Source organism: Podarcis raffonei, chromosome 9 (genome assembly GCF_027172205.1).
Source record: "Podarcis raffonei isolate rPodRaf1 chromosome 9, rPodRaf1.pri, whole genome shotgun sequence".
NCBI lineage: Eukaryota > Metazoa > Chordata > Lepidosauria > Squamata > Lacertidae > Podarcis > Podarcis raffonei.
The window spans coordinates 42,066,904-42,081,895 of NC_070610.1; the positions used below are offsets into that span (position 1 = coordinate 42,066,904).

At 37.5% G+C, this 14,992-nt stretch overlaps 1 protein-coding gene across 6 annotated transcripts in view; it reads left to right on the plus strand.

The window, feature by feature from the left end:
- The window catches only part of LRBA (LPS responsive beige-like anchor protein), a 361,620-nt gene that overhangs the window by 44,004 nt on the left and 302,624 nt on the right, over positions 1 to 14,992 (plus strand). For all 6 annotated transcript variants that reach the window (XM_053403139.1, XM_053403142.1, XM_053403140.1 and 3 more), the window contains 8 exons: positions 263 to 342; positions 1,548 to 1,610; positions 3,534 to 3,631; positions 8,247 to 8,339; positions 8,847 to 8,955; positions 9,973 to 10,054; positions 12,708 to 12,831; positions 13,094 to 13,286. In XM_053403139.1, coding sequence (XP_053259114.1) covers positions 263 to 342; positions 1,548 to 1,610; positions 3,534 to 3,631; positions 8,247 to 8,339; positions 8,847 to 8,955; positions 9,973 to 10,054; positions 12,708 to 12,831; positions 13,094 to 13,286 — 842 coding nt within the window. The remainder of the gene's footprint in view (positions 1 to 262; positions 343 to 1,547; positions 1,611 to 3,533; positions 3,632 to 8,246; positions 8,340 to 8,846; positions 8,956 to 9,972; positions 10,055 to 12,707; positions 12,832 to 13,093; positions 13,287 to 14,992) is intronic.

Sequence of the window (14,992 nt, forward strand, 5' to 3'; positions counted from 1 at the left end):
TTTCAGTGAGGTAGCTAGGTGAAAACACAACAGTAGGTACAGAAAATATTTGCCAGATGCTGATGGAAGATCCAGAACATGCTTATTAACTGGGGGCTGGATCCAGAGAAGTGTGAGCAGATGTTTTCCTGTAAATCTGTGTGTTCTCAATTTGTTTTTTGGGTGGTGGAGGTGGAGGATGATTTAATGTTCAGAGTTAATGTATTAATAGCAAAATTAATACCAAGCTATGAAGTATATAACATGTCTCTTTTAAATTAAGATGGACCACGACCCAATCAGAAAGAAATTTTTTCCTTGAGAGCCTTTTTGCTGATGTTCGTTAAGCAGTTAGTAATGAAGGTAAGCAGTATACAAATTGGGGCTGGGCTCTGCAGTGTGTCTTGCATTGTGCTGAAGCTTAAGCAGTGCTTATCCCAGAGAGGGAGGAAAGAGACCTGACGCCTCTGGCTAGCTGGGAAGGTGGGTGAGGGACCGAGAAGAGAATGTAAGTTGCAGCAAATTTTTAATCTCCTCCTCTTAGTACAGCTGCATCCCTCTCTGGCACTCAAGGTTTACAGGTTTACTCAACTAAGTGTCAAGGGGTCTGCAGGAGTCTTTCGTTTTAATAATTTTGAGATAAATAACTTGATTGGGTCTTTTCAATCAAAACACTAGAACAGAAACATTTAAATAAAATTCCTGTCAGGCTGATCCTGTTCTTCCCCTGAAGGCTGATTATTTTGCAAAGAACTCTTCTGTGCTGAGCAGAAAGGAGGTGGTGGTGATGGTGGCAACCTGGATGGACTTATTCCAAGAGAGGAGGAAGAAGGGGGCTATTTGGGTTTCAGATCTTGTACTGGAGCTGAGGCCTAGCAAATTGCTTAGTCTTAGTGAACTATAATTTTGAAGATCTTGCCTCGTGGGCCATGGTATTACATAGGAAAAGCACTTATTGTGAATGGTGGTAAAACTAGAGGTTGCTTTTTTGTGGAAAAGGACTGCACATTTAGTTGGCAAACACTACTGGTGTAAATTGCTTAATTTCTAGGAGGTACAGGCCTGTGTGATAGTCGTGCCACATTCTTAATTATAGCTATAAATTATTATTATTTTAACTTAGACCACAACTGCCATCACAACTCCTCAAAGTTAATAGGTTCATTCATGACAAAGTGGCTAAAGGACTGAGATATAAAAGAATAATATACAGGCTATGCCAAAGCTGTCAATGTTTCCCTTTTTTAAAGGGAAATTCCCTTATTCTGAATAGGATTCCTCGCAAGAAAAGGGAAAAGTTGACAGCTATGGGCTAAGCATGAAAACGCTGGCGTATATGTGGGAACAGTTCCTGGAGGGTTTATATCTTGTGGTGCAAAACTGGAAAAGTTCTGTTTGTGAATCCTATTGATTTCACAGGCATTTCTCTAGAATGTACCCTTTGTGTTCCGTTGTTAGGTTTAATTTATTTAATTCCATTTGTGTATCATTTCCCATAAAGTAGCTCAAGATGCTTTATATGCATGACTTGCTTGTGTTATGCCACTTATTTTATTTTATATTTTAAGGATCATGGAGTAAAAGAAGATGAACTACAGGGCATCCTCAACTATCTCCTCACCATGCATGAGGTAATCTTAATTTTAACTGTTTTGCTTTCAACAACTGTTTGAACAAAACAGCCCTTCTCGCCACAAGATGGCTTTAAATAAGAAGCATAAAATCAACTGTTGGTGGAAACTACAAATAGTGAGTGATGATTTAAGAAACCTGTTCAATGGTGCACTGAAGTTCATTAACGTAATAAGTTCTGATAGTTTCCTATTCAGTTCATTGAACTGATATATTGAGGAGAGTTGGTGTAGAAAACAGATGGCAAAGCTGCACGTATAAAAAGCTGTTTTATGTGGTTCAAGTAATTTTCCTCCCATCTTGTTTTTTAAGTAAAATAATTCTTTCTAAATGTGGATTTTAAAATAAACACACTAATCAACTCTAAGCAAAGATTGTAAACATAGTTGGAAATAAACATTACCAAGGGGATATCTACATCTTCATATTTTAGCACCAGGCAAGTGCTTGATGCCAGATGTAACATCAAAGAGTTAGGAAATAGGAACATAAATCTAACCAAACTAATTTCTTTCAGGGTGCTTGAAATGGGTAGAATAAAGAATTAATTGAATTTTTCTTTGAGAAGTATAGATTTCCCCCCTCTGTTGTGTTTTCACCTATAGCTGCATTTATGCTGGGAGATTGCACTTGAAAACAATAAATGACTTTCTGGGCAATACCTAAAAATTAAACAAATCTGGAGAATACATTATTTACGCAAAATTGCAATATGTAAATAAGGATTTTTGATGGTTGCCTACTTTGCATAAAAAAACAGCCAATGTCATTTTACCTCTTGGAGTGTGGTTTATTGTTTTTCCATTTCTTAACCTATTCCTGGATTGTAATAAGAAATTATTATTTCTGTAATGGAAGTACCATTTTTTTTAAATTGCCAACTAGCTTGCAAGTTACATTTTCTATACACCATTGATTTCTTATTTAAATGCTGTTTTCAATATCCTATGTAATCCATGAGATCCGAATGTGATTGCTATATATAAAAAACAGTTTCACACTGAAAGAAACCTTAAACAGAGCCTATCTTGCAAATTCAGGATTGCAGCCTTGAAATAGTTTGTGTATTTGATTTTTCCAATTATCCACTGGGACATTTTTCACATAAGTGATTTCAGAGTTAGGGTTAAATTCAGCAGGAACAGCCTTGCACTTAGTTATTCATGGCTGACTCATTGATACCAGTGGAATTTACAAAAGCTGAAATACAGAAGTTGTGTCATTTTTTCCCTATTTATCAAAACTAGTGGGCACTTAAGCTGGTATATAATGGCCGGAATCCAAATAACTACTTTAGGCAGAGCTAAGAGTTTCGGGTATTCCTGGTGGGATCTCCTCCACTCCACTTGTTCTATATTAAAGTTTCTTTTGAAGTTCTTTTCTGCTTGGTGGTGTTTTTTGTTGAAAGATACCAAGTTGTTTGGTTTTTTTTAGATCCTGACATGTATGTGTGCATGTGTGTGTGTGTAAATAAAACTATATAGCTACTATTCATGCATTTTTTAAAAATAAAAATGCCCCATTTCACACAGGGTAAGTGTACTGCTTTGTGAATTCTGAGTTCTTGTTAGGGTTGTCCAGTTGTTGTTTCAGGTTAAGCAGTCCTGGCAATGAACTGGATCCAGATTAAAAGCTCCCATAGAAGGCTGGAATAGCCTCCTTTGCAGTGTGGAAAATGGTGGGAGGGAGTGTAGGGAGAGAATTGGCAAAAAGGTGAAGTCTGGATCAAACTTACTGGGCTTTTTTGGTAGTCATGCCCCCAGTCACATATATTTATCCAATATTTTTATTATTTATGTATGTTCTCTCTCTTTGTCTTCAACAAAGTTGATTTGGATTACAATTCTATATTCTCTTATCTGGAAGATTGCACTGATAATTCAATGATTATATGAATGTGGATCTCCATTTATATTTAACAGGATGACAATTTAATGGATGTCCTACAGCTACTTGTTGCCCTTATGTCAGAGCACCCCAGCTCTATGATCCCAGCCTTTGATCAGAGGAATGGATTACGGTAAGAGTTACATTTCAGTCAAAACAGCCATAAAAAGAGTATTCGTATCATTTTGTTTGCCTCTGGAAGTCCTGCTTGAACATGGATACTGTTAGAGTCTCCATTGCAGAGTAATTTCCTCTGATTTCCTCATCTCAGTTAATGTTGTGGTTGCATTGTGTAAACATATTACAGGCAAATGTGTAATTACTCCAAATTTACGATAGGAGAGCTATTAATATTGGGCGTCTCCCAAGCCATGTGAATATGCAAGCATGTGGGCTGCCATAGAGAAAATTGTGACTGCTACTGCTGCACTGCTGTGAGCTAAGCCATGTTTTGACTTAGGGTGTCATCCAAATGTGGGCTTTCTCTCATTCCACATAAACCACTATCTATAACAAAACTGTGTTCTTGATTTACATACCATGGGGTTTGTTGTTTTTTAATGAAAACTCAGAGTCTGGGGTACCCATGAAAGCCTTCAAAGTAAGGCCAATGTGATGTGCAGTTTGGGCTCAAGCTGCCTATTGTGGGTGAAGCATCTGTTGACTGCAGAGGGTTCTTGCCCACTTACTCTTGGAGGGGTGCGCCAGCTGGTCATTGTAGGGCCATCTGTTTAGAAAATGGGGCTTTGTGGACCTAAACTGGTAAAGGTTCAGTCTGTGCCAGAAAGGATGTGCATAAAGCAGTGGTTCTTGAGCTGCCTGCTTCTGCTTAATGCCACACACCTCCTTAACTTTCTGTTCAGTAGACTGGCTGAGCACCACTCAAACTTGTGCTACCACACTTGAGTCCATACTCATTAAATGACAAACTGTTGTTGTTCATTTGATGTGTTGTGTGTGCCTTCAGCCAGCACTGTATGTTGTTTTTTTATCTGCCTCCTACTTGTGCATTCAACTATTTATATTAGTTGGAGCTTCATACTCCAGTTTGGGTTGAAAATGTCACCATTTAGTTTATGGCTCCATGGGTGGCCACAGCGTTGGACCTTTTCTCACTTAAAATTAATTCAGAGTTGATGCCAGGAGAGAATGCAAACATAGAGTCAAATAAGAGAGTTACTGTTAGAACAGTTTTGGGAGCAGTAATTCATTTGCTGTATAAAAAAAAGCATTCTCATTTCATATGTTTTGTCACAACTATTGGTTAACCTTGGGTTATATTATATTACACATTACAAGTTTTCCTGCCTCAAGAGTCACCTGATCTTGTTCATAATTGCTTTCTCCTTCTCTTTACGGCTACTTTTTTGTGGTGCTGGCTGTTGTGATCATTTGTATGGTAATGTGGTATGTGCTGGAAACTAATAAAACACTCAGAATAATGAATATCATATGAGGTCTCCTATGTATTACTTTGCTTTTACTTAAGTGGCAAAAGGCAATCTTTTTTTATTAGCTAGCATAGGGTAAATGTATGTGTGCAGCTAGTTTGCTGTGAGAAATCACTTATTTTCCCGTTTGTTGATGTGTGTTTTTTTTATTTTAAAATGTATACAGCTTTGATATAATTGTATGGTAAGAAGTCTATTCTTAACATGTAGCTATATGGCTAATTAAGTGTTCTTTATACTTAAACATGTGCAAAAAAAGTTTTTAAATATTTGTAGTTTGGAAATAAAGGTCAGTTGTTGTTTTTAAAGAAAATCTGAGAGTTAAGGTACTGCAGACTATCACTCCTTTAAGAGCCCTTTTATTAATGGACTCTGTGCTCTCCTTTTCAGTATATTTCCATCTTCCAATGAGCTGTTGATGCTGTTACCCAGGAACAAAGCATTATGTGTGTGTGTGGGGGGTTCCCTTACTTGTGTGCATTTGGAAGTACCAGACAAAATGTCACTTTGAAAAGATTTGTTCATCTGTAGAGAGGTATATGGCATGTATGTTGTTGTGTCTGGTTATCCGGAGCTCCTCAAAAATTGCCTGTCTGCTGTATTTGAGATTAATAATAGCATTATCACAGCAGGTCTGGTTGATCAGTTCTGATAGCAAACTTTATGAGAGCATTCACAGTCTTTGCATCTTATTAAAATTGCTTCTCCAAAGGCTGGATCAGTTTGGTAAAAATGGCTGCAAATGAATGGTTTATCACTTCTGCCTATTCTTCCTCTCTTTAGTGCAGAGCACTCACACTAGATGACATTCATTCCTTAGGACAGGAAAAAAAATATTCTTGGCATCTGCTAAGAAGTACCTAAGTCAGAATAAAACTGTGAATTGTATACAGCTGTTTTGAGCTGAATCATTCACCTGTGCAGGACATATCAATATGATCTATAATATCTGGCTAACTTAAACTTGTTTTCAAAGAAGAAGAATTCCAGTGGGAATGATTAGTGCAAGAAAACTTTTCAAAAAATACTTACCTAGTTTGCCATATCTGCAAATCAGTTTGGCTAAAAAAACCCAGCTTCTTCTGCTCCCTATATGTGTGATCAGTAACTGATAATTTCACATTTTAATCAAGTAAATAAGACAACCACCAAAGCACCTAAAGCAAGGGTCAGTGAACTTTTTCAGCAGGGGGCCGGTCCACTGTCCCTCAGACCTTGTGGGGGGCCGGACTATTTTTTGGGGGGGACGGGGGGACAACTAAATCCTATGCCCCACAAATAACCCAGAGATGCATTTTAAATAAAAGCACACACTCTACTCATGTAAAAACACCAGGCAGGCCCCAGAAATAACCCAGAGATGCATTTTAAGTAAAGGGACACATTCTACTCATGTAAAAACACGCTGATTCCTGGACTATCCGCGGGCCAGATTTAGAAGGCGATTGGGCCAGATCCGGCCCCCGGGCCTTAGTTTGCCTACCCATGACCTGAAGAGTACTGGAATGTATAGGTGTTGCTTGTTCCGGCTTCTAGCTTCCTTGTGAAGGCCACTTGATTTTAGCTGAGAAGGTAGTTACTTTGTTGTGGTTGCATTTTAGTTCTTATTTTATCTGCAAACTCAGTAATGCAGATTGATGCATGTGCACATATGTAGTCTGAAAATTGTAACATTACCATCCTACCTCTTGTCATATGATTGTAACTGGTATGGGTCAGGAATCTTTCTCACTGCATAAAGACCTGATGCGTTAAAGAAAGCCAAATAAATGAACAAAGCTTTGTCTTCCTAAACAAAAAAGCAATTGAATAGACTTGAAATTTTATAGTAAAGTATATCTCTATCTACTGATTGAGATGCACCTCAGGTCCATTGGTTTTGAAAATTAGCAGAAATCCATCTGGGCTTGTTGCAGACAGAAGGAGCAGATTCATTTTTCACTTGGTTACGGAGGCGTCCCATAAGAATCGGATGAGAGGCTAGAAAGCTTGACTTGGTGGGCTAGTGCTTCCCACAGGAAAGCAGGAACAGCAGGTTGTCTACAAGAGACAGAGTAGTGTTGAAAAGTCTCAACCAGCAAGGATTCAGATATACAAGGTCTCTCCAGCCTGCAGCCAGTTATTTAGTGTATAAACCTTCAGATTATAGTTTTAAACCGAATTTTAATCTAGCTCATACTTACTATGTTCACTCTTTAAATATAGTAAAGGCCACAATATAAATTGTGACTGCAATAGATATCTGGCACCCTATGTAAATTTGGTAGGCTCCACAATGAAACATGGTTCCCTTGGTGCATGTGTGCTCCTCTTATGGCTTGGAGGAAAAACACGCACAATCACGTTAAGCAGTATGTGTAGTATCGCACAGCAGTAACTCATACAGAATAATGATTATTTCCTGTCAAATTTGTGATGACCAGAAATTCAGATAAATGTTTCCTTTCGTGTAGTATTTTGCTAAACATTGGATATGCAATTTTTCTGGTTGGGAATTTGTCACTTGTAGTTGTGGTGAAAAAAACAATGGTGGCAGCCGCTTTTAGTCTTTACATATGTTGTAAAATAACCTGTTTGTTTTACACTTGATCAGAAATGATTTTTAAATAAAAACGAACACCAGGTTTTTGTGTTTGTTTGTTTTTTAAAATCTGACTAAAGAGATGAAACTGAGGGACTAAAAACCAAACTATGTACACAGAAGGGCAATACACACATCTATAACACTGCATACAAGACAGCTCTTCTAGGATTCTAATATGTATAGAATTAACCTTCTTTTTATGTAATAATTTCAAGCATAGTGTGTGAGTAAAAAAGAAAAGGATGTCAGATGACAGAATTTGTTTCCCCCCGTCTTCTGAAAGCTGTCATAAATGACTAGCAAGGGACACATGTCAAATATTACTGTTAGCATAAGTTTCTCTCTTACATGAGACTGAATCCTTTAAGAGCTTTTTAGTCTGTCACTTGGAATGTAGAAGTGCTAATAAATGTGTTTTCTTACACTGCAAACCGAGTGAAAGGAATGAATAGCAAATATACTGTTTCGCCCAAAGATTGTGTTCTTTATAAACTGATGTTTTGGAAAGCTAGTATTAGTATTTTTTAAATACATACTATCTTTTAAATTCATTTCCAATCAATCTTCTATTGATATATGTCATGTCAATTTAAACATTAATGTATTCATTTACCTGTTCTTTGGCACAAATCCAGCTAAAATTACCCTAAAGCACTTTATTGACTTTTAGGCATACTTATTTCATGGAATTATTTGCCCCTTCTCTTCTTTAGTGTTGTCTATAAACTTCTTGCATCAAAAAGTGAAGGGATCCGGGTACAAGCTCTGAAAGTGTTGGGGTACTTCTTAAAGCATCTGGCACCCAAGTAAGTATTTGGTAGATTCCCCACAAAAGGCAAACAAGCCCTTAAATATTATTTGTCTGGGTTGTATATATTACTTGGTGTTACTGCTGTAGGGGGAGTTAACAACAGACTTGTTTTATCACTGGATTGGAAATATTTTTGCTGTTGTTAAATGTAGCTGTCAGATTTTCAGAAGAAACAAATATGTCTTATGTACATCAGTATCTGTTAACTCATTATTTTGTGAACTTAAATTGTAGGCAAGTCAACCCTTTATTATACTAGACTCAAGGTTCTCCTTTTCCTTCTTCTGCTTTTTGTTTTTGATTATCATAGTGGACTAAAATTATAGCCTCCAAAACCCTGGAGACATAAGCTAAAACAGCAGAATAAATTGGGGTATTTCTGGGGAGGGGGATTCCAGTCTCAAAACCACACTGGGCCCAAATTTGATCAAGTTACTTTTTTCAGAAATGTAACGTACAAATTAACAGATGTGCTTCTCCCCCTCCCTATGTATAATTTTAGGAGAAAAGCTGAAATCATGCTTGGACATGGACTGTTCTCTCTACTGGCTGAGAGGCTCACCCTTCAAACAAGCTTAATAACCATGACCACATATAATGTGCTATTTGAGGTACTAGAATTAAAATCCTTTCCCTCCCCTAATGGTGTAGACATTATTGCAAAATGAGCTTTTGGGCTTCTGTGCCCAAAGTGATGCCTTGCCACCACTGAACGCTCTTCTGACATGTGTGACTGTAGTTTGAGATGTTTGACATCACAGGCTGTTTGACATCACAGATGTTTGACATCACAGAATGAGACTGCAAAACCCTTCAGTAAGCAAGTCTGTTACTTTGGTCCAATCTGTTGATACAACGAATAAGTTATATTAAGCTTACTCAGTTACTTGATGTGGGCACGGGGTGGAGCAATGGAGAAATTTATGAAATAACAATGGGATATCAGCTTCGCCCAAGGCATGATGGGATAACAGCAACAACCGGAAAAAGATAGACATAACATTCTACAAGGACAGGAAGAAACACTACAGACAGAATAACTGCCACACACAGGAAGAATAAGGATATAGTTTGAATGCCTCGCTTATAGTTTTATAAATAATTTAATGTGTCAACACAGATAAAAGTTATTAATATTGCAGTTGTTGTATAAGGGATTATTATTATGACTGGAATGTAATTGAAATTAATAAGATTTTGGAATGCAGAAATAAAGAAAATCATCAAAACATCAATTCTAGCACATGGGCGGGGACACCTAAATTATATAATTCGGTATTTGAATGATTGGTATTGTTATAATGAGGCTATTATTGGATTGTAATTGAAAACTAATATGTATTATCAGTTACCTGATGTGGGCATACTTCTTCAGTTATTTAGACACTCATTTTCTAAAGTAACTAATGTTTCTTAGTGCTTGCTATACATCTAAAAGCAACATTTCTTTTCAGTTCAATCCACTCTTTTCTATGTTTAGTCCTGCTAGAGATATTCAGCGGTTTGAAACATTTTATGAATGGAAATAACTCTTTGAGGGATCATTACCTAAAGGATGCACCAATCAGAGTAATGTTTTTTTAAATATTAGAATTTTGCCCTAATAATAATGCCTTCTTTTCCCCTAGATACTTATTGAGCAGATTTGTACTCAAGTGATACATAAGCAGCATCCTGACCCAGATTCAACAGTGAAAATACAAAATCCTCGTAAGCATTATGTTCTTTTAAGTAGCTCCAAAGCAGTTCTAAAGTAGCTTTGAAGTCACCAATTACACAAATTGGGGTTAGGGATTAGTCTGGGAACTTGTGTCTCTCTTTAAATTATTTGTTTGGGTAGAATTAGAAATCTAATGCTCACCATTTGGGGATTGTTGGCTGTGTGGCATGATAAGTTTTTTTCAAAGTTCAGCAGCGCTAGGAAGTTTTCATTTTAGCAGCCATTCAGATTCTATCACAAATCTGATTATCCAGTTTGGTATGACATCACTGTATAGTGCAAGCTATGGCAGAAACATTCCTAAATTACTTTTATTGCACGGATGGGAAGTTGTGCTCTTCCCTATGTGCATCTACACCACCCAGTGTTCCTGGCTCTTAGCCTTGCTGGCGGAAACTGGTGGGCCTTGGAGTCATTCAACTAAGCCTTACTCAGCATAGGTCAGTTGAAATGAATGAACACGACTGTGTTCCATCAGACTGTTTGCCTGATGGAACGATTTGCCCTCAGCTCAGCCCATGCACTGCTCTGAAGGTTCTCACATACTCCCTAGCTATTTCGGAGTTGAGGTGCGTGTGATGTGGGCAGGGGCTTCTGCTAGTGGGACTACTAAGTTGAATCTGGCCCTAAGTTAGGTCCATTAATTTTAGTGGGTGTGCTATGAGTAAAACTTAGCTGAATACCACCCTCAATTCTTGCTAATCTGTAGCAACAGGCTTATAATATTAAGTTGCTGTACTTTTTTGGCTGATTTTTTTTCTAAACAAAAACATTATTATTAGTATTATTTAATAGAATTATAGAATTGCAGAGTTGGAAGGGATTCCCAAGAGTCCTCTAATTAATACTATGTATTAATTAAATTAACATTGCATGGGGCTAAATTAACATTGCAGGCGTGCTCCGGTCCATGGGGTCACGAAGAGTCGGACACGACTAAACAACAACAACAACATTGTATTGTTGGATGTCTGGCTTCCAAATGGGGCAGTGCAGCCAGTCCAACACTCTTACCACGTTCCTACACTGAACTCCCCACTCCTTCCCCTCTTGGTTAGTGTCAGACACTCTCAGTTTCAGGAAGCTAGGGGCACAGCTCCCAACCTGCCTAGGTTGCCCTGCTGACCATTGCTAGATAAGAATATCAGTGTCTTGGTTGCTGGGGCTGAATCTAGCTGCAAGTCCGCTCTGTCCGGGCAGAAAAGTCTACATTCAAAGTGACAAACGTCTCTGCATGTGACAGCACCTTTTGCATAGTTGGCTGTGTACAGACTAAACATTCAGTAGCAGAGTAGCATCTCATTCTCAAAATGGTATTTCTGGTATAGGGCAAATAGTTAATTGACACACACTATGATTATTCTTACTAGTTCAAAATGTTTAAAAAAGGCTTAAGCTTGGGATAGCATTTCTACCAAAGGAATATACCTCTGCAAATAATTGGACCAGATCCTTTGTGGTTTTTGGGAGATTACTTGTATAAATGCAACTAACTTGGAATGGTGACAGAAAAAAATGTTCTTAGCTCTCCTAAGTCCTGTTATTTAAAAAATAATAATTTTAGGGAGAAGAAAACAAAGGAACTAAAACTAGGCAATCATATAAACATATGTGCAGGAGGAGAAGCAAATAAATTTAAGGAAGTCCAATTAATATTTTACTGTCCATAAACTATTTTTCAAGTTTTACAACCATCCAACCCCCTGCATTTTACATGTTAATGATAAATAAAGGTTTTAAAACTTTTCCCAACTCTACCTTTCCCAGCAATTCAAGTAGAAGCACTAATGGATCTCTTGGCAAAGCACTGTTGATTATTAAGTTTCTTGAATCATTTCCCCAGAAATTTCTAACAGGACAGGACCAGACCACTAACTATAAAAGTCTCACTTCCATGTCTCTGAATTAGTGCCATTGTGTGGCAGAAAAGTATACTTGGAAACATAGGGAGGAATTCCATGTAGCACAATGGCAACCCTTTCATTAGCACAAGCACATCAGCCTGCCAGGAGGAACGATTGCCCCCTCCTCCTGCCACGCACTGTTCTGGGTGTTCTTCTGACCCCTCTGAGGTAATTTTGTGGAAGCACAGTGGAGAGAAGGGGAGAAACCCCCCACTGTGCTCCTTTCTGCTAGAAGGGCTTGTTGAATCAGACCCAGTAGAATTATTTTGAAAGGATCACATCACTGCCCAGCTTGTCCTATTTAATAACAGGGGTTCGCCAGGTGTGTATGTAAACTCAGACAGGACAGGAAACAACTGAGTTCTCTTCCTTGTGGTGTGAGTTCAGCATCCAATCATCAGAGACTTACTGTTTCTGAGTATGGATGCTGCAGTTTGTTCTCATGTTTAAATTGACACTGCAAGGTGTGTGATACTAGGAACCAGTTTTGTTTTGATTTTCCACAAAACTTGCACATGGAGAACATCTGGATCTTCTTGACCAAATATTCAATACAGTTTCTCCCATCTTCCAGCCTTCCATTTCTTTCCCACAAATGGATCTAGCAGTTTCTGCTTAGTTTTCCAGTACTGTACATAACTTCATTGCCCTTGTGTAACTTGAAGAAACTAGAATGAGAAACGATGCATCTAGTTTTCAGATTATTTGATTCTTATTTTTCAAAAAATATTTTTTACAGAGGTTCTAAAGGTTATTGCAACCTTGCTGCGTAACTCTCCACAGAGTCCAGAAACTCTGGAAGTCCATAGAGTCTTCCTCTCAGATATGATAAAGCTTTTTAATAGCAGCAGAGATAATAGGAGGTAAGTAGATGCTTGTGTATACACAACACGCTTCATAAAACTCTCTTCAGTTTGAATAACGTTAAACTAATTTTTGAATTGGTTTCAAATAACCTGAACTCGCTTTTAAAATATAGATAAATTTGGTAATATAGATAATTACCAGTTATGTTCAATCCATGCTGGTTTATTTATTTTTTGCCTTTAAAACCTAAGCTGTCTTGAGTTCTAGTATGTTTGCACGTTTCTAACTTACGATTTATCAGTGTCAACAATTTTGCAGGAGTTTACTACAGTGCTCTGTGTGGCAGGAATGGATGCTTTCACTTTGCTATTTCAACCCAAAAAATGCTGATGAACAGAAGATAACTGAAATGGTGTATGCCATTTTTCGGATTTTACTTTACCATGCAGTCAAATACGAATGGGGTGGCTGGCGTGTTTGGGTAGATACGCTAGCAATCACACACTCAAAGGTAAGTTATACAAAGAAAATTTATTATTAATTATGTATTTTTTCCCAGGAAGTCTCAGATCATGGTGAGCCCAGAAAAAGGGCTGAAGCACAATATCTGAATAGGTAGAATAAGGGAAGAGCTACATTTTCATAATACAGAATAATTAAATTTGTCAGACTATTAAAATAATAAGTTTAAGCATGCTCCTTGCCAACTGTAATGTGACAGCTTGGTACTAGGATGCTTAATCTGACATTTCAAAGAACTGTGTTTTATGAGGCTTTATTGTGGAATGTATGTGCAGTGGAATTACTTGAGTTTGAAACACAAGGTGGCGCACTTTGTCTGTTTCTAAGACCAAAAATGGCCTTTACTAACACCAAGTGGTTGTGAACCAAATCGCTAAAGTCTAAAGAAGAAACAGGAACAAAATCTGCTTTCCAGACAAACAAAGAGAGGAAAGGGAGCTAGGGAAAAAGTTGCTTTGTGAATAAAGGAACAAATCAAGTTTCCTAGTATGAGGATAATTTTTTGCAGCTATAGCAATATTGTAAGGGAACGAGGTTTGTTTTTTTCTTTTTAAAACGGTGGTAACTTTCCTTCAATTGAAATGAAGATCTTAGAATGAAGTTGCTATAGCTATTGCAGTATCTCCTTTTCCGTGCCATCCTTTTGGTACCCCCAAACATTTTTAATACTGTTTTGGGTGAGCTTCCAAATGGGGACTTGCGCAACTTAAGAAAAAAAAAGGTACGTTTTTCTCCTCAGACACCAATGCATGCATTTTAGGATGTCTGGTATATAGACCGCACAATCCAGGTATAAAAATGGTTATTTCAGCTATATTCATAGGTGTGGTACAGTTGAAGACAGCATAAGTAAAATAACAGATTTATTTTTCAAAGGTCGTGATTACTTTTTTTTAAGTAGCGAGAGAACTGCTTTAATTGAAAATAGAGAAATAACATTGATACTGCTAGTTGATAATCAAGTCCTTTCTCTTTTCAAAGTACAACACTAGCATTTGTAGCATATGTGCTATTTTTAACTGAAATTCAGGCTTGAATTCAAAACATTGAAATCTCTGAATTACAGAAACTGTAATAACAGTTAATAGATTGACTATAAAACAGAGCTTTCCTTACGCAAGAGGGATGTATGAGCACATAGCTTAAATATGGGTTGGTAAAATTTTAAATGGTCTTTTCAGCTATATTAATGTAAGTGGGTCTTTAACAGGGCAAAAACTGAAGGTTTGAATAATACATATTTTCTAGACCTAGTAATGCCTTTCAGAAAGCAAAACATATCTTTGCAGATTGGGTGTAATCAAAATATTTTCATAACATGCATATATCCCTAAAAATAGTATTTCATGCTCTCAAAAGCTTCAGTAGATGATTACAATTTGTCGCTGTTATTTTTCCATGCTTCCAGTTCCTATAATTCTAAGCTTTCTACTTACTAAAAAATTGTTTTGGTTTCATGACCAGCTCCCCATATTTCTTCTTCTTCTTTTGCTCCCCATCTCTTTCCTTACTAGCTCTTTCATGACTGCCTTCCTCCTTCTTTCTGTGGCTTTTCCCCATACCCTTGTTTCTTGGAAGCCTGAACAACACATGACAGTTTCAGGTATATTTGCTTAAAGCTGGCCCTGCTCCAATAAAGAGGGAGAAGGGGAACCAATTTAAGAGCAAAACAAGGCTGCAGGTGAGGAAAGACCA